This window comes from Pongo pygmaeus, chromosome 2 (genome assembly GCF_028885625.2).
Source record: "Pongo pygmaeus isolate AG05252 chromosome 2, NHGRI_mPonPyg2-v2.0_pri, whole genome shotgun sequence".
In the NCBI taxonomy this organism is placed as follows: Eukaryota; Metazoa; Chordata; class Mammalia; order Primates; family Hominidae; genus Pongo; species Pongo pygmaeus.
In genome coordinates this window covers 176905988-176933320 of record NC_085930.1, presented here as the reverse complement: position 1 = coordinate 176933320, position 27333 = coordinate 176905988, and the positions used below count along the sequence as shown (strand labels likewise).

General features: G+C 36.5%; 1 protein-coding gene across 5 annotated transcripts in view; it reads right to left on the bottom strand.

Annotated features, from left to right (window-relative positions):
- SERPINI1 (serpin family I member 1) overlaps window positions 1-27333 on the bottom strand; it is an 87911-nt gene that overhangs the window by 29854 nt on the left and 30724 nt on the right. For all 5 annotated transcript variants that reach the window (XM_054481479.2, XM_063662395.1, XM_054481478.2 and 2 more), the window contains 3 exons: window positions 4111-4378; window positions 2890-3120; window positions 689-883 (listed from right to left, as the gene is read on the bottom strand). In XM_054481479.2, the coding sequence (XP_054337454.1) occupies window positions 689-883; window positions 2890-3120; window positions 4111-4360 (676 nt within the window). In that variant the 5' untranslated portion in view covers window positions 4361-4378. The remainder of the gene's footprint in view (window positions 1-688; window positions 884-2889; window positions 3121-4110; window positions 4379-27333) is intronic.

Genomic DNA, 27333 nt, shown 5'->3' with positions numbered 1-27333 from the left:
AGCCACAGCAGCTGGCCTGTACTGTGCTTTTAATAGAATAAAACTACTAGTTCTAACATATACTTGGCTAAAAATTACCTTTCTGATTATGACTTAACAAATTATTACAAGTCAATATAGTGGATAAGAAGGACTAATACCTTAAACTTCTGAAGAGTCCAATAAAACACCTTTGAAAATAATGCCAAAGATATTGAATTATATTAAAAATTATAGGCTCTCAATAAATTAAAGTATAAACAAACAATTATGTTTGGCCATATGTACACATGTCTAAAATCAAATTTTTTTAAAGTCCTTGTATAAGAAGAATGTTTGTAATTTAAAAAGTGGTACAGAGCCCAAATCAAGTGCTTCGTGGAACATATGGTTCACTAAAACCCATCCTAAACCCAGTGAGTTTTTGGAGTAAATCAGAACATTCTCACACAATGTCAGGTATTTTCAGATGAATAAAGCTAATGTGCAGGTGTGGTCGACTTAGAAATTTGAAAATACACTGGAAACTATCAATGAATATAAGATTTACTCAGAAGCTAATTAGAAGGATTTTAAAATGGAGCCAAAAAAATTGAATTGTAACCCGAATTAGATTGACAAGGAGTTTGAATATGAATACTTCATGTTTTTCTTAGAAATGTATTGATATTCTGCAAGAAAAGAGAAATAAAAGCAAAAAGTGTCTTACCATAATAAAATTCTCCTTGTTGATACATCATCGGAATTTGGACTTCACTTTCATCATCTTTAGTAAAAGAAAAGGTTCTAGTATTTTCAGGCCTAAACTGTGACTTCCAGTTCCCCTTGAAATAGACAGCATTAATGAGGGCCAGATAAGTGGCAGCGTCAAAATCCCTTGGGGATACCAAATCTTTCACCAGATCTATTTAGGAAAAAATGAATAGATAAAAATTCATGTTAAACTGGAAGATTAAGGGGGACCAGAAGATTTTCAAACCACCATCTGATAGAGTGGTCCAGAGAAACTGTACACCAAATTTACAATGAAAATAAAAAGTATCTTACTTTCAAAGGGAAAAGAGTTACACACACGCACACACACACACACTATATATATATATAATTGCATATATATATAATTGCATATATATATAATTGCATATATATATATAATTGCATATATATATATATATATACATATATATATATGCAATTAAGGGCATTCAAAACACCCATATCACCTGAAATAATACTAGTAGCTTCTTGATACACAAACTACAGAACCACATACAACATAAGCTTAGACTTAATCACTTTCTAGTTGCAATGATGCACGTAAAACTCTTAATAGAGAGTAAGCACTCAATAAATGCTTCGAAGTTTATTCTTTTTTTTGTTTGTTTGTTTTGTTTTGTTTTGTTTTACAGTCTCGCTGTGTCACCTAGGCTGGAGCGCAGTGGTATGATCTCTGCTCACTGCAACCTCTGTCTCCTGGGTTCAAGTGATTCTCATGCCTCAGCCTCCTGAATAGCTGGGATTACAGGTGTGTGCCACCACACCTGGCTAATTTCTGTATTTTTAGAAGAGATGGGGTCTCACCATGTCAGCCAGGCTGGTCACGAACTCCTAGTGATCCACTCCACTTGGCCTACCAGAGTGCTGGGATTACAGGCATGAGCCACCGCGCCCGGCCCTAAGTTTATTCTTGAACAATGTACATGATTAAATTATCAATTTCAAATTCTTCCCTGTGTATACTGGACATCATTCTGCCAATATACCAATTGCTTTTGGGTAAGTGAAAACAGATGAGTGAAAGCCAGTTTAAATCATGATGCATTAGTGTTTATCATCTGAAATATTCCTTTCCAAATCTATTTTAAAAGATATTAGGTCTTTGCTGTTTGCTAAACGTGTCTAAAGGAGTTTGAAAACAAATGGGTTTTAATAGTTGAATCTACTTCATATAGATTATCACCCCTGATTTATTCTTTGATTATTAAAAGACTAAATTTGTTTATTTAATTGTAATCTTTTTTTAATCTCACAGATAAAAAACATAAGACAAAAATTTGCTCTGTATTCTCTCACTGTATTAATCATGGCACTTCTTAAGGTAAAAGATGCCTGCATCTTGGAGATTAAGGGATATTGAGTATCTACTCAGGGTTGTTTTTGTTGTTGTTCCAATGTAAAGTTCAAGATTAACATGATTTGGGTGGCTTTGAAAATATGGCTTCATTTAATGAACAGCTATAAAAATTTACTTTTAATTTAGTCTCAATTTTTGGACCGATTTCAATTATTTTGCTGGTCAAATTGGAAAATAAAATGCTAAAATATGAAACATTTGGAAACCCTAAATACATTTAAAAAATATAAAATAGCAATAAAATTTCGAATGAATACATCTCATTCTAATTCCTCTCCATTTTGGAGGGCTTAAAATAAGCTGCTCTTTTGAAAATGAGTCATATACAAATGTTTTAAATTACCAATGAAGTTCTTTGGTTCAAAAGCCAACAAACATCTATAAACTCTGATTTTTAACTCTTTTTAACTCTATTTTGATCACATTGTTATGAGAGCCAACTGCCATTCTATCTAGCAACTAATTTATTAAATAGGACAAGCAAAATTCCAATAAAGTGGTTAAGATTACAGAGGAAACCTATCAATCAGAGAGTACAGATTTCAGATTATCACTGCCAAATTCTATATATGCCAAAAGATTTAACTTCTTTCTCAAATGTTCATTCATAACAATGTTTCTCAAATAGACCATAATCTATACATAATAATTATTAGATACCCAACTAAATGCTCTCAAACATTCAAAATGCAAAAGGAGCAAGGAGGAAATACTTTCAGAAGTTAAAGACAGTTAAAACTAAGCTACTAGAGGAAGAAAGGAACCAAGTGACATACTGTTTGTGTTATTCTCCACCCACTTATTGATGTAGTTGGCCACGGCTACATTTTGACTGAAGTCCACATGATTTACTTCCGCATTAAAATATTTTTTCATCATTTGCAAAAACTCCTCATTGACATGAAATCCATTTTGCACAAACAAGGAATTGGCAATTTTCATCACATACTGGTTCTCTTTAGCAGTTACCATGTTAGAAAACTCCTTCAAGACAGAAAATTCTTCACCTGAAAGATGAGAAAGGATAAGTTTATTTGTAGAACAAACATGGTGAAATGTCAAGGAGAGTGGAGGAGCATTAAAGCACAGCAAGGGAGATTAACCGAACAGGCACCCAGGGGAAAAGTGCCAGGCTTTCCCCCCACATTGATATGGTCCAATACTTGTACTACTTCTAGATGTTCAAATTAACTTTTTGCAAGTTAATATCATCTACTGATATTATTTTTTATTTCATTGTTATTTTGCTACAATCTATAGAGACTGTTTTCTTCCAAATTACTAGGTTACTTTGATGAAATTAAACTTCTTTTATACTATTAGAAAAAAGTACGTATTTTAAAATTCAAGATCATCTTTTACATTTTACTCAGTAGACCTTTTAATTTTAAAACTAGAAAAGCCATTAGAAATTGTTTTAATTTTTAACTTTTTAATGAGCTAATTCACACATATATCAGAGCATTAAAATAGAAATCAAACATCATGTCAAAGTAATTACAAAATACCATTACGCTAGAAATTTCCCCCAATACATAGAATTTTTATAATAAGATAACACTTCAAAAAATCTTGGATGCTATTTAAACAAGAGGATACTGCTGATTTTAAGCAAAAATTTCTGATATTCTTAGCAAACCATGCTGTCTTTCTTTGTAGTACTCATCATATTTGTAATTTTTCATTTATTTGTGTGATAAAATATGTGCCTCTCCCTCTACACTGAAAACTCCAGAATAATGTTTGCTTTTTTAAATCACAATGAGTTTATGTAAATCATAATTTTTAAAAGATGCAATTTCCTTAGATTCACTCAGCCAGAAATGGAACCAGGAATTAACAGATTTCTTGGGTTTCCTAATCCCTCTAGCCATATCATTTCAATGAGATTATTTTTTACCCTGTGTAAATATTGCTGTGTCTGGAATAAGAATACAACATAACTGAGTCAAAGTCAAATTCAAAAGTCTTGAGAAATCAAACCTGATCACTCTTACCATTTTTCAGGCTGTCATATCCCATTGAGTGGCGGATTTCTTTCTGGGTAGACCCTTGGGCCCCAAGTTCCATCATTCCCATTGCAAGAGCAATACTCAATGGAGAGAAGAGAATATTTTCATCTTCACCAGTGGCTCTAAGACGATTATACATATTCACTGACAAGTCAGCAATGGCTTCCTCAGGGAAAGTGGCCCCTGTAGCCATACTTTGCAGAACCAGCAAAGAGAAGAGTCCAAGGAAAGCCATATTGTAATAGTTTCAAGCCTAAAAAACAATAATTTACATATTAATTATTAGTTATCTCTATAACAAAAGTCTCATGGAAGGATATGTTGGGAGGTTCTACTTTTAAAAAGTCAATTAACAGTTAAATGAACAAATTACACTGCTAAGTTCTGAGGATTCTCCCAGGAACAAGATACCACGGTCTCCACCTTCATGGGGTTAAGAGTATGTATAGTTACTTATACAACAAGTAATTACAAGTCATGTTTGGTGAAACTAATTTATCAGTTTTTCATAGCCTCGCCAAATACAGTTTGATCATGACTTTGAATGGACTTACTCTAGCTTTCACTAAACTACATAGGTCTAGGACAAGTACAATGAAAACCAAAAGATACTTACATGGCTTAAGATGAACTAGCACCGCTAGGCATTTGAAAATGTCACTGCACCCATTTATAAAGTAAATGCACCTTGCAGCTGGGTTACCAACTGGTGAGCAGAGATCAGACATATACCTGCCTCAAATCCCAGTTTATTCATTCCAGGTTGCAGAGCCCACAGGAAGTGGTAATCCAGAGAAGGAGCAGACTCAGCACACCCTTGCGTGATTGTTCCTCATGTATTGGTTCCTAGGAGGCTGCTGCTCTCCCAGTGACAATCTTTGGGCAGGGAGGAGCCCTCTACCAAAGTTGAGAATGAGGCTGAATTCTTGCTATGACACAGTCCATTTATATTCAGGCTTATGTTACCATTTCAGCTTACACCAAACAAACTGGTGTTTCTATTTAAATTAATATTTCTAATTATCAGGCTCATCAGGTTCTTGAACCAAATTGAAGGGCATCGAGGCCACATTTTCTCTTGGAGAAAAAAAGCACCATCAGTGCCCAGATATCTCTGAATAATATCTCTGCTTTTTGGCATGCCAGTGTTCCAGAAGCCGTGTCTTCCCACAAACAGCCTGACTTGCGCACACTGGGGACACGATTTCCTCTTTCCTTTGTATTCTCCCATTTTGTCACTACAGGCATTTGGAAAGCTAAACTGTTTATTCATACAATTAAGTAACTTACTTGTTCTTGATGATTTAAAAAAATCACTAAAACAACATGTAAAGTGATATTGAGCAAATGCATTTGGAAAATTGTATTTTAATTATGGTCGAGCATTAATAGTCTCCATTACTCAATTAACAGAGTACATACACATTGAACTGAAGAGCAGAGTGATTCCAACAGGCTTATGAATTAGAAGATCCTAATCAGTCCTGTAACATTTATTTGTAACTCCAATTTCAGAGAACTCCCTGGTGACTTTGTAAGTCCTTCACATTTTCATGTTAGAGGCATCAGTTTTTTTGTCTGAAAAGTTCCAAAGTCCTCTGCCCTCACCCATTCACCCTCCTGCATTTGTATGCAAGTTTAAATAGTTATTGCTTGTTTAGGAAGGTAAGTCTCAGCCTCTTTGTAAATATGAACTCTCATCACCTCTGTTGCTAATGGGATGACAGCTAATGGGAGATGGAGTGCACTGCTGCGGGGCAGTCTCTGTCACTCATGCAGCATTAGGATAAAGCCAGGTGCCAAGAGCACAGCTGCCCTGCCAGTCTACTGATTTCAGCCACCTTTGGGGGGCTGCCACTGCTTTGGCAATCTTACTTCCTTTTGTACTCCAGAGGACTCCAGGAAAAGGCAGAAGCTTTACTCGTGGTGATGCATGGGATAGGTTTAAACAAACCTACAGTACTGCAAGTTGTATAAAAGTATAGCACAATTACATACAATACACAATACTTGATAATGATAATAAATGACTGCGTTACTGGTTTATGTATTTACTATACCATACTTCTTATCATTAAAAAAAGTAACTGTTATACAGCCTCAGATCCTTCAGGAGGTATTCCAGAAGAAGGCATTGTTATCACAGGAGATGACATCTCCATGGGTGTTATTGCCCCTGAAGACCATCTAGTGGGATAAGATGTAGAGGTGGAAGACAGTGATGTTGATTATCCTGATCATGTGCAGGCCTGGGTGAATATGTGTATTTGTGTCTTAAGTTTTAACAAAACTGTTTAAAAAGTAAAAATATAAAAATAAAAAGTAGAAAATTAGAAAAAAAAGCTTATAGAATAAGAAGGATATAAAGAAAGAAAACGCTTTTGTACAGCTGTACGATGTGTCTGTGTTTTAAGTTAAGTGTTGTTACACACTTACACACTTACTGAACACAGCTTGCATGGGTAGAAGTTCTTTGGGTACGTGAGTGAGTAAGAGGTAACTGAACGTGAAGCCTAGGATATTGCTGTACAATACTGGAGCCAGACGTGGTGGCATTACAAAACGGTCAAAAAGTTTTTTAAACATTTAAAGCTTTATAAAGTATAAAAGTTACAGTAAGTGAAGGTTAATTTATTATTGAAGAAAGAAAGGCATTTTTAATAAATTTAGTATAGCCAAAGTATACAGTGTTTATAAATTCTACGGTAACATACAATAATGTTCTAGGCATCACACTCACTGATTTACCCAGAAAACTTCTACCCACGCAAGCTCCATTCATGGTAAGTGTCCTTTACAGGTACATCATATTTTATCTTCTCCAAGTCTTTTTTTTTTTTTTTGAGACGGAGTCTCCCTCTGTTGCCCAGGCTGGAGTGCAGTGGCGCGATCTTGGCTCACTGCAACCTCCGCCTCCCGGGTTCACGCCTTTCTCCTGCCTCAGCCTCCCAAGTAGCTGGGACTACAGGCACCCACCACAACGCCCGGCTAATTTTTTTTTGTATTTTTAGTAGAGACGGGGTTTCACCATGTTGGACAGACTGGTCTCGAACTCCTGACCTTAAGTGATCCGCCCGCCTTGGCCTTCCAAAGTGCTGGGATTACAGGCGTGAGCCACCGCACCCGGCCTATCTTCTCCAAGTCTTATATCTTGTCCCACTTATCCAAGGACTGGAAAGGCAGGTTATAGTGTATTTTACTATTCCTTTTCTGTGTTTAGATACACAAATACCACTGTGTTATAACTGCCTACCATATTCAGTACAGTAACATGCTGTACAAGTTTGTAGCCGAGGAGCTACGTAATACCATATAGCTCAGATGTGTAGTAGGCTATGCTATCTAGGTTTGTGTAAGTATACTCGGTGATGTTGCCACAAGAGTGAAATTGCCTAATGACTCATTTGTTCAAATATATCTCTGTCATTATGCAATAAGTGTGTAAGGCCAAGCAATTAAATTTACTGTATGATACTTGTATCTGTCAGTCAATAACACAACTATTTGGAAACCACTGCATTTAACATGAATATCATATTTTAGGCTAAGAAAAATATTGTATTTGTATAAAACAAAATCCAACCTATTGCCAATAAGCATTCCATAAAACAAGGCAAAATCTATTATGATCACAGGCATTTTTGTTTACAAATGAACGTACCATGAGATGATAATAATAATAGTTAACATTTGTTGAATACTTATAACAACTATCTTATTTAAACTTTGCAATCACCTTATAAGTACAGACACTTATTATCTCCATTTTATTAATGGAAATGCAGGCTTACAGAGGTTAGGAACTTGCCCAAGGTCATACAGGAAGTGCTAGAGCCAGGATTAGAGCCCAAGCCATCTTTACAGGGCTTTACCTACTAAACTAACCTGGCTCTCCAGTCCTTGGATAAGTGGGACAATATATAAGACTTGGAGAACAAAGACTTGGATGTAAGTCCCAAGTCGGCTATCATGCTGTTTGACCCTCAGCAAGTCACATGAATTCTCTCAGCCCTAGCATCCTCATTAATGAAATAAAGGTATTAATCCCCACTCTGCAAAATTATTAAGGAAATAAATAAGAGAGAGTGTGCAAAGCACTCTTTTTTTTTTTTTTTGAGACACAGTCTCGCTCTTTCGCCAGGCTGGAGTGCAGTGGTGAGATCTCGGCTCACTGCAACCTCCACCTCCCGAGTTCAAGCGATCCTCCTGCCTCTGCCTCCCAAGTAGCTGAGACTACTACAGGCGCATGCCACCATGCCCAGCTATTTTTGTATTTTTAGTAGAGACGGGGTTTCACCATGTTGGCCAGGATGGTCTCGATCTCTTGACCTCATGATCCACCCGCCTCAGCCTCCCAAAGTGGTGTGAGCCACCATGCCTGGCGCGAAGCACTCATTTTAAGCAACAAGTTATTCTAACAGAGGACATTATGAAAAAATGTTTCCTAGGTATCTATATTTTTTAAGTTAAACAATAGGCCAGAGAACCAAAATGAGTATTTTTATCATTGATACGGTTTCGCTATGTCCCCAGCCAAAATCTCATCTTGAATTGTAATCCCCATAATCCCCGATCTGGTAAAGAGCAGGACCAGGTGGAGGTAATTAGATCATGAGGTCAGCTTCCCCACTGCTGTTCTCATAATAGTGAGTGAGTTTCACAAGATCTGATGGTTTTATAAGCGTCTGTCATTTCCCATGCTTGCACTCTCTCCATCCTGCCACCCTGTGAAGAAGGTGCCTGCTTCTTCTTTGCCTTCCACCATGATTGTAAGTCTCCTGAGGCCTCCCTAGCAATGTGGAACTGTGAGTCAATTAAACCTCTTTCCTTTATAAATTACCCAGTCTCGGGTATTTCTTCATAGCCATATGAGAACGGACTAATACAATCATCTCTGTTGCCCATCTAATGTAGCACCATTAGCCATTCATTCAGCCAAGACTGATAGAGATTCCATGAGGTTATCAAAATTTATAAGGACAGGCTCTTGTCCTCAAGGAACTCACATTATTTGCAAGAGTGTACAATTAATATTACAGTGGCTCTTTAAGAAAATAGATCTCTTTAAGAATGAGAAGAATAAATCATCCCTGCAGGAAAATACATGCACATGGATAGCAGAAAATTATATCCACTGGCCAGAATATTCACTGACCTCAGGTTAAAAACCTCTGGTTTACAGAGGTTACAGATGATCAGATAGAAAAAAAAGCAATGTTAGATAGACCTGCAGCTCTGCAGGTTTTTCTTACTGGGGAAAACGGGATGTCAAAACCACAGATGTATCTTCGGGCTTCTGGACTTCTGGAAAGAGCTCCCATTATGTTTGTGGGACAGGGCTCTGCCAGGGCAGTGGGCAGCAGGCCACTGATGTACATTCTGCCAAGAAATTTGGACCATGTGGCTATGAATTGTGGGAGCAGGCCCTGTCAGGGAACTCTTTCAGGGAGCTGAAAAAACTCTGCTCTGGAAACACACGTGTCTATCCACAGTTAAGTGATCTTTCTTCCTTTTGAAGGCAAGATGTCCAGCTTGCAAGCAAAATTACCTCTGCTAGCCTACTCTAGCCTCTCTGCTGCTGGTTGCTGGTTGCTGGCTCCCTCCTTTGCCTCTGTTGCCTCTGACTTCTCCTGAATGCTGGGTGGTTATTTTTAGTTTCTAGGTTTTTGGCTGGGTGGGGGCTGAAGGGAGTGGTTTCCTTGTTCTACATTTTAAGTGTTGATATTCTCCACAGCTCTAGTCCTGGCCGTTCTCTCTTCTTGGTAGTACACTTCTCACGCCCACTGGTGAACTCTCAAAACAAAGATACTTCAACTATTATATCTATTAAGATTATTCCCAAATAAGTAAAATTATAGCTCTGGCTTCATTTTTATCTTAATTTCTGATATGCATTGGTAATTGTTCTTGGGATATTTATTCGTTGATGCCTGCCAGCAGTTTGAATTCAAGGAGGCCCAAACAGGACTCCTTATCTTATCAATCAAATCTACTCTTTTTTCTTTCAACGTCAAAGCATTTGACTCCCCTCCATCTCTTTTTCCCTCATGTTCAATTCATTGTCAAGCACTCATTCCATGTTGCACCCTGGCACCTCTCCTGTTGATCATCCCATGGCCATTGCCATGGCCACAATGGCAGTTCTTCCTCTCAATGCATCTCAAGGACTTTTCCAATGGTTCTGGTTTCCAGCCACTCTCTGAACTGCTGGTTATTGGCCTCTTCAATCCAGCATATGCTGAGCCTCCAGATCAATTGTCTTGATACTCATGACCAGGCTATTCCTATGTTTACAAAACCTCAGGATCTCTCATCCCTGTAGACCAAAGCCCAAAATCTTTAGTCCCGAATATAACACAGCCTTTGTTCTGTGACGCAGCATAACTTTCTACTTACTACTCCTTCATGGATCCTGTAACTCTAGCCAGACTCTGTTTTGCATCAGATACACCAGAATTTTCCTCTCCTGTTACTGGCTTGTGTAGTTCTCTTTCTGAAACTAACCTAGCCCAAGTTCCATATGTTCAAACCCAAAGCACTTCTCCAGGTTCTGTTCTATTTTTGTCTCCTTCCTGAATACCCACTTGGTTCTTCAATTAAAACAGCAACTTCCTCCCTCCTTTAAAACCTTGGCAAATTTTTATCTCTACCTCTCCAATAGCACATACCACTGCTTCCTTCTGTTACAGGTAATTTCATACATGGATCATCTCTTGTCCTAAGCTTTTTGAGGACACAAATGGAAGGATATTCATCTTTGTATGTCTTAGGATAATCAGAATGAGCACCTAATTAATTACACATAGTAGGTGCCAAATAAATATTTATTAAATTAATATAGTGTGACAAGTAAAGGCCCATAATGCTGTATCAGAAGGAACAGCAAGAACAGTTGTCACTTCTAAATTATTAAGGCTAATCTACTTTGAGCCCAGGGGTAGCAGCTCAATTTTTTCTTCTCTTTGAAAAAGTGTTTCCATCTTTACAGCCCGACAAAGTGGTATTGTCACCAATGACTGGACACGTAATATAATAACAAGTACACTACCTTGAACAATCGCAGAAGGTGGTACCAAAACATTACAATATTAACATTAGTCTACAAAATGCCAGGGCCCTACTATTAATCATAATAATCAATATATTCTCAAATGAGTTACTTTCACATAGACAATTACATTGGAGATTTATTATTTTTCTAGCTACTCTGTAAAATGCCTTTACATAAAAACAACAAGAGGCTGCAGTACCAGAATAGTAGTAGATAGTGCTATGGTAGTAGAAAAGGTAGAAGTAGGTTAGCTATGAATAAACTACCCTTAATTCTTGCATTTCTCTTCTTTGTTACCAGTGGTAGAGTAAGTTGCGTATAAGTGTATATGTGTATACTACTTTAGAAAACACTTCATTAAAACAAGTAAGGGAACTAAATCTTCTTGTAATTGAGGTATGATGAATCACAAAACTGAAAGTCTGCATTATGAAAAAAGATAGTGTTTTTTAACTTCCCTGGTAGTTCATCTAATTTATAAGGTATTGATTATTCATAAATGCATCTTTTTTATAACCCAATTATTTTAAAATTATAAAAAATCGTTTCATAATTGTGAGTTGAGAAAAAGAGAGAGGTGTCCTTTGGTAGCTGAGAAAAATGCTTGAGGGAGGCCCTTTCTCCAGTAAAAAAAAAAAAAAAAAAAGCCACAAGAAATAACTAGGGAGAAATGCCTAACAAAAAGAACACTGTATTAGAAGTTCCCTGCCTGTTAATTCTCAGACTTTTGTATGTAAAGGACTAGTAATTCCTTTAATTGAAAGAACCTACATAGGGCTACTAAATTTTTGTTCTTTGTTCTACTAATATATTAGGGTGGCGGCAAAAAAATTTACAAAAATAATGCCTCTTTTAATCACACAAAAGAATGACTACATTAATCACATAAAAAATGAATATTTTAACATGAAAATAAAACAATCCCTTGAAGTGGATATTTTTGAACTCATAAAAATTCACTACTTTGTTTTTTTCATTTTGCCACAGACTGGTGAAAACTTTATCATAGGTGTTTGGAAAACTGGGAGTTTGGAAACCACTGCTTTAACTTTGATTAATACTAGCTACCTTGGTGAAAGTTGGAATAAGTGAAAGTTTCCAGGTCTGTGTTTCCTGATTTGCTAAGAGAAAGGCACAATTAGATCAGCAGCAATGAAGCTAGGAACTTTGTCAAAAAAACTTGTCAAAAGAAAAGGGGGTCACACTTCGTGAAACAATCTGTATTTTAGAAATCTGTAATTTTGCAAATTCCTCATGCATAGTGTTCCTTCCCTTTCCCAATTCTAATAAATCTTATAATCAATGTCCAAAGAAATCAGCTGATCATCATACAGACAATTATGTGTCAGAGCTGCCATTTTTCTGTGCATGAGCCATAGCCTAGACAACTGTGTACTTTAGGCTATTTGTTTATCCTTGTTCCCTCAGTTCAATTGTTTCCATTGGTCCTGCCTCTCACAGTAGTTTTCCTTAAATTTGGATGTGGACTTGTCCTCAATAGGACTGTACTGTGATGGCAGAACTGAACAGAAAAAGTACTGTGAATGCAGAAGAGAATGAAGAGCACCAGAGGATGTAAATTTACTGTAAGTGATGCAAATATTCATCACTCAAGAAATGAACCAAGTGATTCTCTTGTAAAATAACAATTAAATGTTTTACAGAGGACCCAAGAATAGAAAACACATGCAAGTAGATAAATCTGTGCAAGTTAATAAATCTTTTGGCCTTGGGTTATTCAAAAGGACTGTCTGTTGGATGCCAACCAGCACAGTTAAAGGCAGAAGGATTTGTCAGTCTTACAGAATAGATCACAGTGTTTTCAAAGCTAGGAAAAGTGAATAACCCATGAATGCTATGCTAAGGACAACTGCTTAGGTGGTAAGCTATCAAAACCTTCCTTACAACTTTCAAAATTAGCTGGGTAACCTCAGGTATATAATTAAATTGGAGTGTGTAGAAAGAGTAGGAGTATGGGGTGGATTATGTAGAAAATATCCCAGTATTCTTTGAAATGCTTTAAGATTACATTTTCAATCACAAAGCTGCTAAAAAGGTTTCAATCAGGAAATGCACTATGAAAGTATCAAGTCATATGCATGATAAATGATGGACAAAGTGATTCGAAAGAATGTTAAAAAGTTTTAAACCATTGTTTACTGAGGGAATAATATGCCATGGTATAAATATACTCCATTTTTTTTAAGAAGTATATATTTTTTCCTTTTCATATTTTCTTTCTCCTCCAAAAAACCATCACTAAATTGAGATGCCTCTTAAAGCCAATGGGCCAGAACCTATGAAATAAGGGACTACAAAGAGGTTGAATTCTATAATACTACCCATGAAATTATGATATAAATGATTTAATCCTTTCTCCTTTTTCTCTTTCTTTTGCCTCTCCCTCTAGCTACCCAGCTCACTGTGACCCTTCCCATATCTCTTGACTTGGAGTTTGTAATAGGAGACATGCTCTTTTTTTCTGTACTATTGAATCAAACAAAAGGGAAAGCTCCTCAGATATCTCTCAAATAAGGTGAACTTGAGAAAATGGCCAGGTACATCAAAAGGGCATAACCATGGAAAGAGTAATATATGAAGAGTTAATTTACCAGAAGAAAAAATTATGGAAGACTTGGGAATGGGCCAAGATGATTACTGGATGTCTCCAGTGAAAACTAGGTATTATTGAAAACATGCATTTCTAGGTTATCTGACTCTATGGGTTTTGAAGTTTTCTTTGAACAATTTTACAACTCTCTATGTTGTAGAAAACTGGTCATGAGGCAAATGATTCTAGTCCATAATAATGCACAATACACATGTATAGTGGAATGCAATTGATTATTGCCCTGTGGATATTGGCCAGTTTGCATCTATTAAGCAAATGTATCTTGGTATTTCTGAAGGCTTATATATTCATTTGCTTTTTGGATCCTTTCCTGAATTCTAATATCTTACTTGTTATCTCATTAATTACTGAGCTAAAAAAATCTTTGATATGTGTTCGTTTTGCATTTGTATGAGAGTCAAGATTATAACCTTCTTAAAAATAATTACCATTTAATTGGTTTAAAAAAATTTTTAAGCTAGAAATTTTTCTTTTAAAAATATGTATTTTCATAGACTAATCCAATAATTAGGCTAGGAAGGTACTGGAATATTAGCCTTTTCTTAATCACTTAATCATTGCTTGAATGTGTACTGTATCAGTGATAGCCCAAAATGATTCGGTAGAACTCTGTAGCTTGGGATTACTGATCACATAGCAACTAGCACTGACCTGGCTGTGCTACAGTTGATATTGCCTTTGCAAAGATTATAGTAGCAGGATAAATCTAACACAGCTGACGTCATCTTGCTTCTAACCTCACAAACTATCTCTCCTTGCTCATTCCTGGGCATAGGCCAAGCTAACTATGAGAGGAATTTAGCTTATGGCTTAACTTTAAAGCAATGATGACAATAGTCTCTTCCCCAAACTAACTCCTTTCTTCTTTGGGAATTATGGTAAGGGCCTGAATTCTGCCAGCCCATAAGCATAGTTAACTGATAATCAGCAATTGTTCTCTAGCTTGCTTACTGCTCAGGAATCATGTAGCCAGAGATCACAAGATTTGAAACTTTCTTAATTGCTCCTATAAATCACATCACTATTATCAAAATCTAAGACTTGTCTTTGAGATATTTTTCAAATATCTCAGATGGACCAACTGATGCCACCCAGATCAGTGATTCACACAAAGGAATGGACCCAACTGGTCCTGTGATCCCCACACAGACACTGACTCAGCTTCCAAAGACAGTTTGAATATCCTATGATTTCATCCCCAACCAATCAGAGAAACCCATTTCCTAGCCCCCTGCCCACCAAATTATCCTTACAAACCATAGCCTTTGTGATCTCAGGAAGGCAAATTTGAGAAATATCTCCCACTCTCTACTGCTCAGCTGCTTTGCGATAATTAAATTCTTTCTCTGCTGCAACAGTGTTGTCTTAGTGTATTGGTTTTATCTGTGCAGCAGGCAAGAAGAACCCATTGGGCTGTAACACAGGTCTAAAATTCTTGGTTATTTTACATGCATCCAAGAGTACAGTTGGGCCTGATGACCTGCTCATTTGGGGACTAACAAGTTGTCTTAGTCTGTTTTCTGTTGCTATAATAGAATAACCACAGATTGGGTAATTTATAAAGAAAAGAAGTTTATTTGGCAAATGATTCTGAATGCTGGGAAGTCCAAGAGCATGGCACCAGCATCAGATGAGGGTCATCCCATTGTGGAAGGCTGAAAGGTAAAAAGGCAAGAGAAGACGAGAGAGGGCAGTATGGAGAGGAAAAGGAGGCCAAACTCCTACCATAACCAGCCCACTCCCATGATAACAGCATTAATCCATTCATGAGGGCAGAGCCCTCATAGCCCAATCACCTCCAAAGCCCTACCTCTTAACATTGTTACAGTGGCAATCAAGTTTCCAACACATAAACTTTTGGAGGGCACATTCAAACTGTAACACAATCTAGCCCTAGAAACGTTTGGAAACAACTAAGAGAATATGTAATGCCAACACTCCCTAGAATTTCTAAAGTACTTTCTTATATATTTAATATATTAAACTTGAATTCCTCAGCATCGAGAGAAGGGTGGGTGAAATGAAGATGAACTGTGACTCAGAAGAGAAGACTCCCTTTCTTTAGCAGTGTCTGAGACTTCCAAAAAGGGTTTGGGCTTTCCCCAGGTGCTTCCCCGGACCATAACATCACCTGTGTAGTGGGAGATAGAGGGTGTAAACCTCCAAGAATATTTCACAACTACAATAACCTCTTGTGAAACTGTTTTGACTCAATAAATAAATGTTGAATAAATAAATCTCTGGTTAATCCTCTTCCCATCTTAGATAATAAGAAAATTTTAAAATTAAAAGCTGAAATACTTGAATATTTTATGTCCTTTTAGAAGTTAAGATAATGTCAATAAAGAAAAAAATGCTCACGACATTGTCAAAGATGATAAGGAGGACTGTTCAAGAGGCACTACTGCAGTGGGGGTTTTGTAGTAGTACAGAGAGAACGTGTTTAACTCCAAATACCAGGACAAGTGGGAATTTATAGCCAAGGAGCAGAGTGGATGTCAGTGGATGGAAAATTACTAAGAGGAAAGATCAGGAATAAGGGGGACCCCTACCTAAACTGACCTGATAGGATTCTTGGTGAAGGCAGGCCAGAGTGATAAGATATGGAGGATGATGGGGGTAGGTTGGGCAAGATGAGGAATTTTATCACATATCAAGACTAGGGAATTCTTGCTATACTGACTCAGCAGGATTCTTGCTAAAACTGGACCAAGTAGGTCAAGGACAGAGTCCAAGGCCAGGGCCTAGTTGAGAAGACAGTTCAGAGGAGTCTGACTCAAGTTCAGTCAAGGAGATAGTCTTTGCCAGTGTTGTCTAACAGAACTTTCTGTGCTGACAGAAATACTACATATGTGTGCTTCTCCAGTGAGACAGCCAGCAGCCACTTTTGGCTATTGAGTTCTTGCAATTTGACTAGTAAAATAAAGGAACTTAACTTTTAATTTGATTAATCAAATAGTCACATGTGGCTAGTGCCTTCTGCATTAAACAGTGCAGACACAGCTAGAAGTAGGCTAAACAGATCAACTTTTCCTAACATTGGTTCTTGACCAAAGAGCCCATAATTCAAGTGTTTAAAACAAAAGCAGAGAAAAATTAGTAGCATTAATCCCACAAAACATGTGTCCTTAGCTAAGATATTTTTATTTAAAAACAAATTCCCTTTCTTCAGGAGATCTCAAACGATAAAGAGGCTCCATTTGGAATTCCAAAAGCTTTTGGTTAAAAGCCTGGGGAAAGCAAAATCAATCAATGCCAACAAAACCCAGTGAGCTGGCAGGTCCCCAGCCCTCCTGGAAATAAGATTTGGGTTTTCCATAAAATGTAATGAATAATTCTCTTTGGCATAATTGGGGAGAATTTGTACTTGCCAATGAATGACTTCCTTTGGATTAATGTCAGGAGAGCTAAACAAGTGACACACAAGCCCTAAGACAAAACTCAGCAAGTAGTTTCAGAGAGACGGGTAAAAAGTCATCATCAATCAAGGTTGCATGTGGCCCAAGGCCATTGTGGAACGAAGCCAGGCATTAATGGTCTTAGCTTACCCATTAATGCTTTAAGAAATCCCTACTGTTTGATCTCTTCCCTAGACAGTGGGCTTGCCTGTTTACAAGACTGTAGAATATTTATGCTGGAAACACCTTGTAAGGCCTCCCCCCATTTTGTAGGTGAGAAAAGAGTATTTTTTTTTTTTCGCTTTTTTTTGAGACGGGGTCTCGCTCTGTTGCCCAGGCTGAAGTGCAGTGGAGAAAAGAGTATTTTTACTGAACAATTTCTTGTACAAAAAGGACGTTTAATGAGCTAAAGACTTACATATTAATGCAATACTTAGAATTGCATTCACTCCACTCATTCATTCATTCAACAAATATGTATTCTTGCCAGCTATGTGCCAGCCCCTGAGCTAGGTGCCAGGGAGACAGAAAAAACAGGATGAAATAAGCAACCCACCTTTGTGGTATTTTTCTTCATCTACTAGGTTTACATTGTTCAAGGAGATATTCAGCTTTTCATGCAGAATTTTAGAAAAATTACATTCTCTAATTTTTTATTATTAAAATGTTTTCATGTAATAAAATTTTAAAAGTTGGCTGTGTCCCTGAAAGTCTAAAAATACTCAGATACAAAGTTGCTCCCCAATCGTTTTGCTAATAAAGAGAGTTGTAGCCTGACTCATCCTCTAATCATTCATGTGTTAAAGCGACACTTCAGGTGAAGCCCGTCTCTACTAAAAATACAAAAATTAGCCGGGCGTGGTGGAAGGTGTCTGTAATCCCAGCTACTCTGGAGGCTGAGGCAGGAGAACTGTTTGAACCCAGGAGGCGGAGATTGCAGTGAGCTGAGACTGAGCCACTGCACTGCAGCCTGGGCAACAGAGCAAGACTCTGTCTCAAATAATAATAATAATAATGATAATAATAATAATAATAAAGTGACACTTCATTGTACCCTGAAGGGCTGGGAAATCAGGTAAAATTTTCAGAGAAGTTATTTAGAACACACACTTAAAATTCACACAGACTTTTAGAGCATTCAAAGACAGTTTTAAACTTATCTTCATAATGAACAGTCAGAACTGGAAATATGTTATTATAATATAATGATATCTTGATACAGGACAGCAGGATATAGTGCTGTTAGTCATTTGTACACATCAAAGCCTCCCATATTAAATGGTATTTGTATTATATTTGTAGATTGTTTTTGTCCTTTTTTGCTTTTTTGGATTCTGTGTCTCTCTCCACTACAATGTCAGCCTCACAACTGTTATTTCACTCCTTTAGCTTTAACCTCTTGCTGTACTTTATAACAGCGGCCCCCAACCTTTTGGGCACCAGGGACAGGTTTTGTGGAAGACAATTTTTCAATGGACAGGGGTGAGGGGATGGTTTGGGGATGAAACTGCTCCACCTCAGATCATCAGGCATTAGTTAGATTCTCATAAGGAGTGCACAACCTAGATCCCTCACATGCACAGTTGACAATAGGGTTCAGGCTCCTATGAGAATCTAATGCTGCTGCTGATCTGACAGGAGGTGGAGCTCGGGTTGGTAATTCCTGCTTGCCCACCATTCACCTCCTGCTGTACGGCCTGGTTCCTAACAGGTCACTGACCAGTACTGGTCCATGGCCCAGGGATTGGGGATCTCCGCCTTACAATATCAGGTATGAGGTTTGAGAACATCCTTAAACTCTCTTGAGGTGAAATGTACAGGTTCACTTTGCTGCAGTAGCTACTGAAGCCATGCAGATACACTTTTATCTTGGCCAATAACCATAATTTTCTCGAGATCTGAGGGCCCTTTTGGTAAGGTGAATTAGGCTAATGGGATTCTGACACCAATGCAAATAAGGAAGAATACTAAGATTAACTTGAATCTCATGAAATTGTCATTTTTATAAGTCAAAGTGGTCAAACATTGGCAACCTCATATGCCTCAATCTGCTACTTACTAAGAATTAGCTGTGTGCCAAGCTGAAGATGAGAACTTTCATATGTTGTTTTGCTACTTTATATTTCATAGTTATTATGATGTTTTAAAAAATGTATACTAATTTAGATATCTGGAAAAAATCTTTATTATTTCCTCTAAGAAGTCTTTTTTTTTTAAAAAAAAAAACTTGTGGTAGAAATGCTAGAAATTGACAGAAGAAATCTCTAACTGATATGGAACACCAACCTAAGTGGCTCTTTCTTAATCACAAAACTACTTGTGGCTGACACTTACTTGACCCTGGGGAAATTAAATTACATACGTTACTTTATAAACAGTCTTTTCAGGACTATAGACTGTGGTGAAAGTCAAAGTAACAAAGAATGTGTCAAAAGTAATTTTACTGTTTTGTTTTTTAAAGCTCCTATAAACTTAAAAAAATTTCCCTGACATTGACTAACACGGTGCTAATGCTATCTGAAAATACCTGCCTGTTAATTCTATTTATAAACCTGCCACACACATTGTAATAGAGGTATTTCTAAAAGAAACTTTGGTTTCCTCTTCCTGTTCATCAGTGTGAATGACTGAAAAGACAACTTATAATTTTTATTGCAGAGTGTGGGCAAACAACTAAAACATTAGTAGGTTTTAAAAAGGTTCTATCAAAGTATTCTAGTTACATTTGCTTGTAATTTTTGGAACAACAATTATAATACATAATTTATAAAGTAACAGCTTTAGGAAGTATGTAGAAAGACGTGTCAGGGAAATCAGCCAATGTTAATGTTGGTGTAGGTGAAAAAAAAAGTAGGGGAAATATTGTAGTTCTTCACAAGGCACTTAAAATAGCAAATCGACCACTCTTATTTTTGGAGATCTCGAGAGAAATGGATTTAATTTATTTTTCTGAATCAAATCCAAGTTTAATAGTCCTCACTAACAGGAAACTGTCTCTTATCAAGCTGCTTACATAGCAGCTTAAAGCTTTTCCCATCATTGGCCAGGTAGAATGGGAAGTGTAATTAATGGATCTTACATTGTGAACAATAGCATTCACTGCCCTGGTATAGTTAGGATGTGTCCCTCTCCTTATGTAACCACTGAAAGTTCTCAGAACAGTCATGATGAAATGCAGGAAATATGTTGGAGTCTTTTTGTTTTTTAACTTTTGATTTGCTTCTTGTCTTAAGCACTACCAAAAGTTAAAGTTAGTTGTGTCAGATAAACTTCAGAGAAATATATATATATACGCATATACAGATATATATACATATATACGTATATGTGTATATATATCTGTATATACGTATATATATAGAGAGAGAGAGACAAAGAGAGAGAGAGAGATAGAGTCTCAAGATGCTGCCCAGGCTGGAATACAATGGCTATTCAAGGAATTTTCCTGCCTCATCTTCCTGAGCAGCTGATACTATAGGTACACTCCACTGCACTTGAATTTCAGAGAATATTTTAATGACTCCAAGGTATGTGTCAGAGACTGTCATGGAGATAAGACATGTCCATAAATGAATTAGAATAAAATGAAACAATTCTCTTGACTTAACTTTTTAAAAATACAGACAATTAGCCCTGCAAAGAATGACTACATGATGGACATTGGGTTGCCATGAGCATCATGGATTTTACTCCGTAACAGATCTATACAGCTATATTTGAATATACAATTTTAAAATCCCAATAAGAAAAGCAATAAGAGGCAAAGCTCAACTTAAGGTAAGTGCAAGGCAGGCTACCCAAATAGGTTGGGATATATGGTCATATTTCCTCACTTCTAGTATTGCTTGTAGATTTTTATAGGTGAGTGGATGGGAGGTAAAAGATCTAGAGAATTGTTAATAACATTCAGGAATATGATAGAAATATCTAAGTTTCAAAATGAAAGGAGAAGTTCCTCCCATAAAATATATCCTTTGACCTCAATTTTCTCCCCAAGGATCATTCATTCATAGCTCTGTGGAGATGGAATAATAATATAATGAACCAAACTTCTAGACATAATATAAATTATTGCTAATGCTAATAACAAGCCTATAGGTAGATGGAAGCAACCCCATTTGTAGATTAAGAAACTGAAATCTATTAAGTTGAAGATACTATATCATGTTCACACAGTTTATTAAGGAGTGAAGAGGGGATCTGAACTTTCATCTGAAGGCTTCAAGTCTCGTACTATTTCACTATGCCATGCTGCCCATGTTAGATGATATTTAGAGGTCATCAGGTTCACTTCTGTTAATTTAATGCAATAATTCCCTGTAAAAGACCGACTCTGCTAAATTCCATGTGTGCATGTGCGCACGCGCACACACGCACACGCACACACACACACACACACACACACACACACTGTCCATCTAGTTTTAAACTGTCTTACTTGCTGGCAAGGTATTCCTTAAATGTGGATGACATTTAACATATCGGTCCTACTTGTGCCAAATAACTCTACAACAAGTCTCAAACATAAAATATATTTATTGGGATGTTAATCTGTCATTTATTTCATTACAGTACTTAAACATTTTTAACTAAAAAAAAAGTTAAACAGGTAAAACATTCACAGAGCACAAATGCAAAAGTTATAAATAGGTATATAGTGAAGATTCTCTTCCCCACATTCCCTTGTCCCTTAGCCAGTTTCCCTTGGTGAAACCAACCAAAGTTATCTTCCAGAGATATCTTATGTATATACAGTATATGTATGGTCCCTTTTCTGACAGAAATAACAACATAATATACATTCATATACACTGGTTTACATTTTTACTTTCATTTAACAGTGTATGTTGGAAACTATTTCCTAGCATTACATAAAGAATTTTCCCATTTAAAAAAATCATCTTTATAACATTTCACTGTATTTATTTAATTAGTCTTATACCAATGGGAATTTAGATTATTGCAACCTTACTACATAAATAATGCCACAACAAGTAATTTCAGATATATAGCATTTCACAGGTGGGCAATTATCTCCACAGGATAAATTCCGAGAAGTTAAATTGTTGGGTCAGAAGATACAAGTACTTATAATTTTGATAAATACTGTCAAATTGCCCTCTACAGAGGTTATATTATTAAAAACCCTAAAAATATACTCAAACAGAAATAAGAAGGATCTACACAAAAGAACAGATAAAATGCTGCTGAGGAATAAACACGGAAAAGACTAGAATCCTTCATCTTTTAAGTAGTATTCTTAGCAAAATAAGGACAGATTAACATGATAAACAACACCATGAGGGTACATCAGCAAGGTCCAGATGGTGGGAAAATGTACAGGACAGTTGATCAGTTTCAACAAACGTAACATAGAAATAAAGGTCAGTGAGAGCTGGAGAAACAGGGAAACAGATGGCTTAAGAGATTTGAGATGCACGTCAACAAATTACCATGCCTGGGCTTTATTTTACAGTTGAAACAAATTGTAAAAGTCATTTATAACAATTGAGACAATTGTGGAAAAAGACTAGAATAAGTGGAAATTGATACCTTATTCTTCAATAGGAATATGCAATATTGAAAAGATGTCAGTTCTCCCTATATTATACTAAACATTTAATAAAATTTCAATAAAAATAGAGCTTTAAAAAAATTAGACTAATTTTAAAGTTTATGTAGAAAAAATTAAGAACACCAAAGAAAATTTTGAGGAATAAAAACAGTGATAAGATACTAAAATGCATTAAAAAGCCACAATAATTAAAATAGGGTGGTTCAAAATATAATTTACTATATGATAAAACTTGGCACTTCAAATCAGTGGTTTTAAAAGAGATTATTCAGTAAATAATAACTGGTGTTGGGAGAACAAGATATTTTTGTGTTAAATCAATAAAGAAGATTACCTTGTACTTCAAATCAAAATAAATTCCAGAGAGATCAGACTTTAAAAGTAAACAATGAAACTTAAAAGTTCCAGGAAAAAATCATGAAGTTTTTTAAACATATACTTTAAAAAGATATATTCATATGTAAATATATACATACACATATTTGTACATATCTTTTCCATATATGCACAAACATACATATATGTGTGCATATATATGCATGTTATAGCTGAATATATAAGGTTGCATTAGAGAAGGCCCAAGTGTGACAAAGACCGAGGCATCATTAAAAAGAAAAACGTAAACATGCCTATGTTAAAATAAAAATAATCCACAGGAAAAAAAAAACCACATAACTACAGTCAAGAGACAAGTGAAAAACTGAAAAATCTTAACTCACAGACAAAAGAATAATTTTCCTACTCTACAAAGGACTTTTATAAATTAAAAAAATCAACAAAAATTCTATAGAAAAAGAGGCAAGGAATATGAATACATACTTCATCAAAAAGATATTATAAATGGCTTTTAAACATGTAAAAACATGGTCAAACTTTTCAATAATTATTAATTAAAATAAACTACACTGAGGTACCATTAGTCACTTAACAGACTGATAAAAATAATATTAAGAGTCACACTCTTAATATTAGAGAATGACTCTAAGGCATGACTTGTAAAAAAATGAACTGGGACAGAAAAGCAGTCACCTCTTAAAAGTTGTAGAATATGTCTATAATCTTTAGGGTTGGGGTTTTATGGTTCTATCTCACTTATACAAAGGTCACAATATTAGATGATTTCTCTTATCCAGAATGCAACTGATAAACTAGAATAGGCAAAAACTTTCAGATCTTTAAATAGTCAAAAATAAAAATCCATAAAGTTAAATATTTTGTATCAAAGTCTGTATAGTTAACTCAGAGGGGCAGAAGTATGTAATCCCTACCCTAGAATGTTTAATTTCATTTTATGTATGATCTTAATGTACATGCATGTTTTGTTTTGGCTTCCTGTCTTTGGCAATTAAAAGAACAAACTTAGGGCCAGGCACGGTGGCTCATGCCTGTAATCCCAGCACTTTGAGAGGTCAAGGTGGGCAGATCTCGAGGTCAAGAGATCGAGACCATCCTGGCCAACATGGTGAAACTCCGTTTCTACTAAAAATACAAAAATTAGCTGGGCATGGTGGTGCGCACCTGTAGTCCCAGCTACTTAGGAGGCTGAGGAAGGAGAATTGTTTGAACCTGGGAGGCAGAGGTTGCAGTGAGCTGAGATCATGCCACTGCATTCCAGCCTGGTGACAGAGCCACACTCCATCTCAAAACAAACAAACAAACAAACAAAAGAACAAAATTAGAGGGAGGAGCTCCTGGAGACAGGCATACTGACTTTAGGAAGAAGCCATAAAAAAAGCTGGTCTGCAGCAAATGAAAAACTCGGCAGACCTCAAATAAAGCCTTAAAGTCTAGGACCTTTACCATAAGCATATTTCCTATGCGGATCATGGTATTACTGCAGCAGCCAGTGCTGGATACTCATGATGATGCCCTTCAACCATCTCAGAAATAGTAACCTATTCTATTCAGTAGGATCTTCAGGGATGTGCATAATATGTGTTAGATAAATTCCATAAGCCATCTGAAACACAATATTGGAATATTCAACAGGATACATTTCAGTTTTCTAGAAAACTCAGATACACAGAAAAACAAATTTATTTGTGGCTGTAGCTAGCTATGATATTGCTATAGTGTAAAAGACAAATAATGCATGATCACTGATGTGCTTTTGTTTTTAACCCACAAGTCAGATTTTTCAGTCTTCTTCAGTTTTGAATTGAGTACAGGCATACCTCAGCGATATTGCTGGTTTGGATCCAGATCGCCACAATAAAGTTAATAACACAATAAAGTGAGTTACATGAACTTTTTGGTTTTCCAGTGTATATAAAAGTTATGCTTACACTCTACTGTAGTCCATTAAGTGTGCAATAGCATTATGTCTAAAAAAAATAAGGCACATACCTTAATGTAAAAATACTTTATTGCTGAAAAATGCTAATGATCATCTGAGCCATCAGCAAGTCATAAGCTTTTTGTTGGTGGAGGGTCTTACCTTGATGTTGACGGCTGCTCACTGATAAGGCTGGCGGTTGCTGAAGGTTTGGGTGGTTGTAGCAATTTCTTAAAATAAGACAACAATGAAGTTTGCCACATCTATGGACTCTCACAAAATATTTTTTCTGTATCATGCAATGTTGTTTGATAGCATTTTACCCACAGTAGAACTTCTTTCAAAATTGGAGTCAGTCCTCTCAAACCCTACCATTGCTTTATCAACTGAGTTTTTGTAATAGTCTAAATTCTTTGTTGTAATTTCAACAATGTTCACAGCATCTTCACCAGGAGTAGATTCCACCTCCAAAAAAACACTTCCTTTGCTCATCCATAAGAAGCAATGCCTCATCCATTCAAATTTGATCATGAGATTGCAGAAATTCAGTTATTATCTTTAGGCTCCAATTCGAGTTCTCTTGTTATTTCTTCCATATCCACAGTTACTTCCTCCACTGAAGACTTCAATGAACCCCTCAAAATTGGAATCAATTTCTTCCAAACTCTCTTTAATGTTGACACTTTAACTTTCTCCCATGAATCAAAAATTTTCTTTACAAAAAAGATAATATTTTTTTTCAAATGGCATCACTAAATGATGCCATTCTAGTGAATCCTTTCCAGAAAAATTTCAATTTACTTTGCCCAGATCTAAGAGAGGAATCACTATCTACGGCTCTATAAACATACAAAATATATTTTTAAATAATAAGAATTGAAAGTCAAAATTACTCCTTGATCCATGGGCTGCAGAGTGGATGCCGGGTTAGTAGGCATGAAGACAACATTAATCTCCATGTACATTTCCATCAGAGCTCTTGGGTGATCAGGTACACTGTCAACGAGCAGTAATATTTTGAAAGGAACCTCTTTTTCCAAGCAGTAGGTCTCAACAGTGAGCTTAAAATAACCACTAAGTCATGCTGCAAAACAGATGCGCTGTCATTCAGGTTGTGTTGTTCCATTTGTAGAGCACAGGCAGAGTAGATTTAGCATAATTCTTAAGTGCCCTAAGATTATCCAAATGGTAAATGAGCATTGGCTCCAACTTAAAGTCACCAGCTGCATTTAGCCCATAATGAGAGTCAGCCTGTCCTTTGAAGCTTTAGAGCCAGACATTGACTTTATCTCTCCAGCTATGAAAGTCCTAGATGGCACTGTCTTACAGTATAAGGGTGTTTCATTGACAGTGAAAATATGTTGTTTAGTGTAGCCACCTTCATCAGTCATCTTAGCTAGATCTTCTGGATAACTTGCTGCAGCTTCTCCATCAGCACTTGCTGCTTCTCCATACACTTTTATGTTATAGAGATGGCTTCCTTTCTTAAACCTCATGAACCAATCTCTGCTAGTTTCAATCTTTTCTTCTGAAACCTCTTCACTTCTCTCAGCCTTCATAGAATTTAGGAGTTAGGCTATTGCTCTGGATTAGGCTTTGATTTAAAGGAATTTTGTGGCTGGTTTGATCTATCTAGACCACTAAAACTTTCTCCATATCAGCAATAGGCCTGTTTAACCTTCTATCATCCATGTGTTCACTGTGTTCACTGGAGTGGCATTTTTAATTAATTGACTTCAGGATTTTTTATTTGCATTTACAACTTGGCTTGCTCCTTGGCACAGGAGGCTGAGCTTTTGGCCTATCTCAGCTTTTAAAATGCCTTCCTCACTGATATGGTTTGGCTCTGTGTCCCCACCCAAATCTCAAGTTGTAGCACCCGTAATTCCCATGTGTTGTGGGAGAGACCCAGTGGGAGATAATTGAATCATGGGGGTGGGTCTTTCTTAGGCTGTTCTCATGATAGTGAATAAATCTCAAGGGATCTGATGGTTTTAAAAATGGGAGTTCCCCTGCACAAGCTCTCTCTCTCTTTGCCTGCTGCCATCCATATAAGATGTGAGTTGCTCCCCTTGCCTTCTGCCATGATTGTGAAGCCTCTCCAGTCATGTGGGACTGGAAGTCCATTAAATCTTTTTTTTTTTTTTTTTTGGTAAATTGCCCAGTCTTGGGTACGTATTTATCAGCAGCATGAAAACGAACTAATACAGTAAATTGGTACCAGTAGAGTGATGCATTGCTGAAAAGATACCCGCAAATGTGGAAGCGACTTTGGAA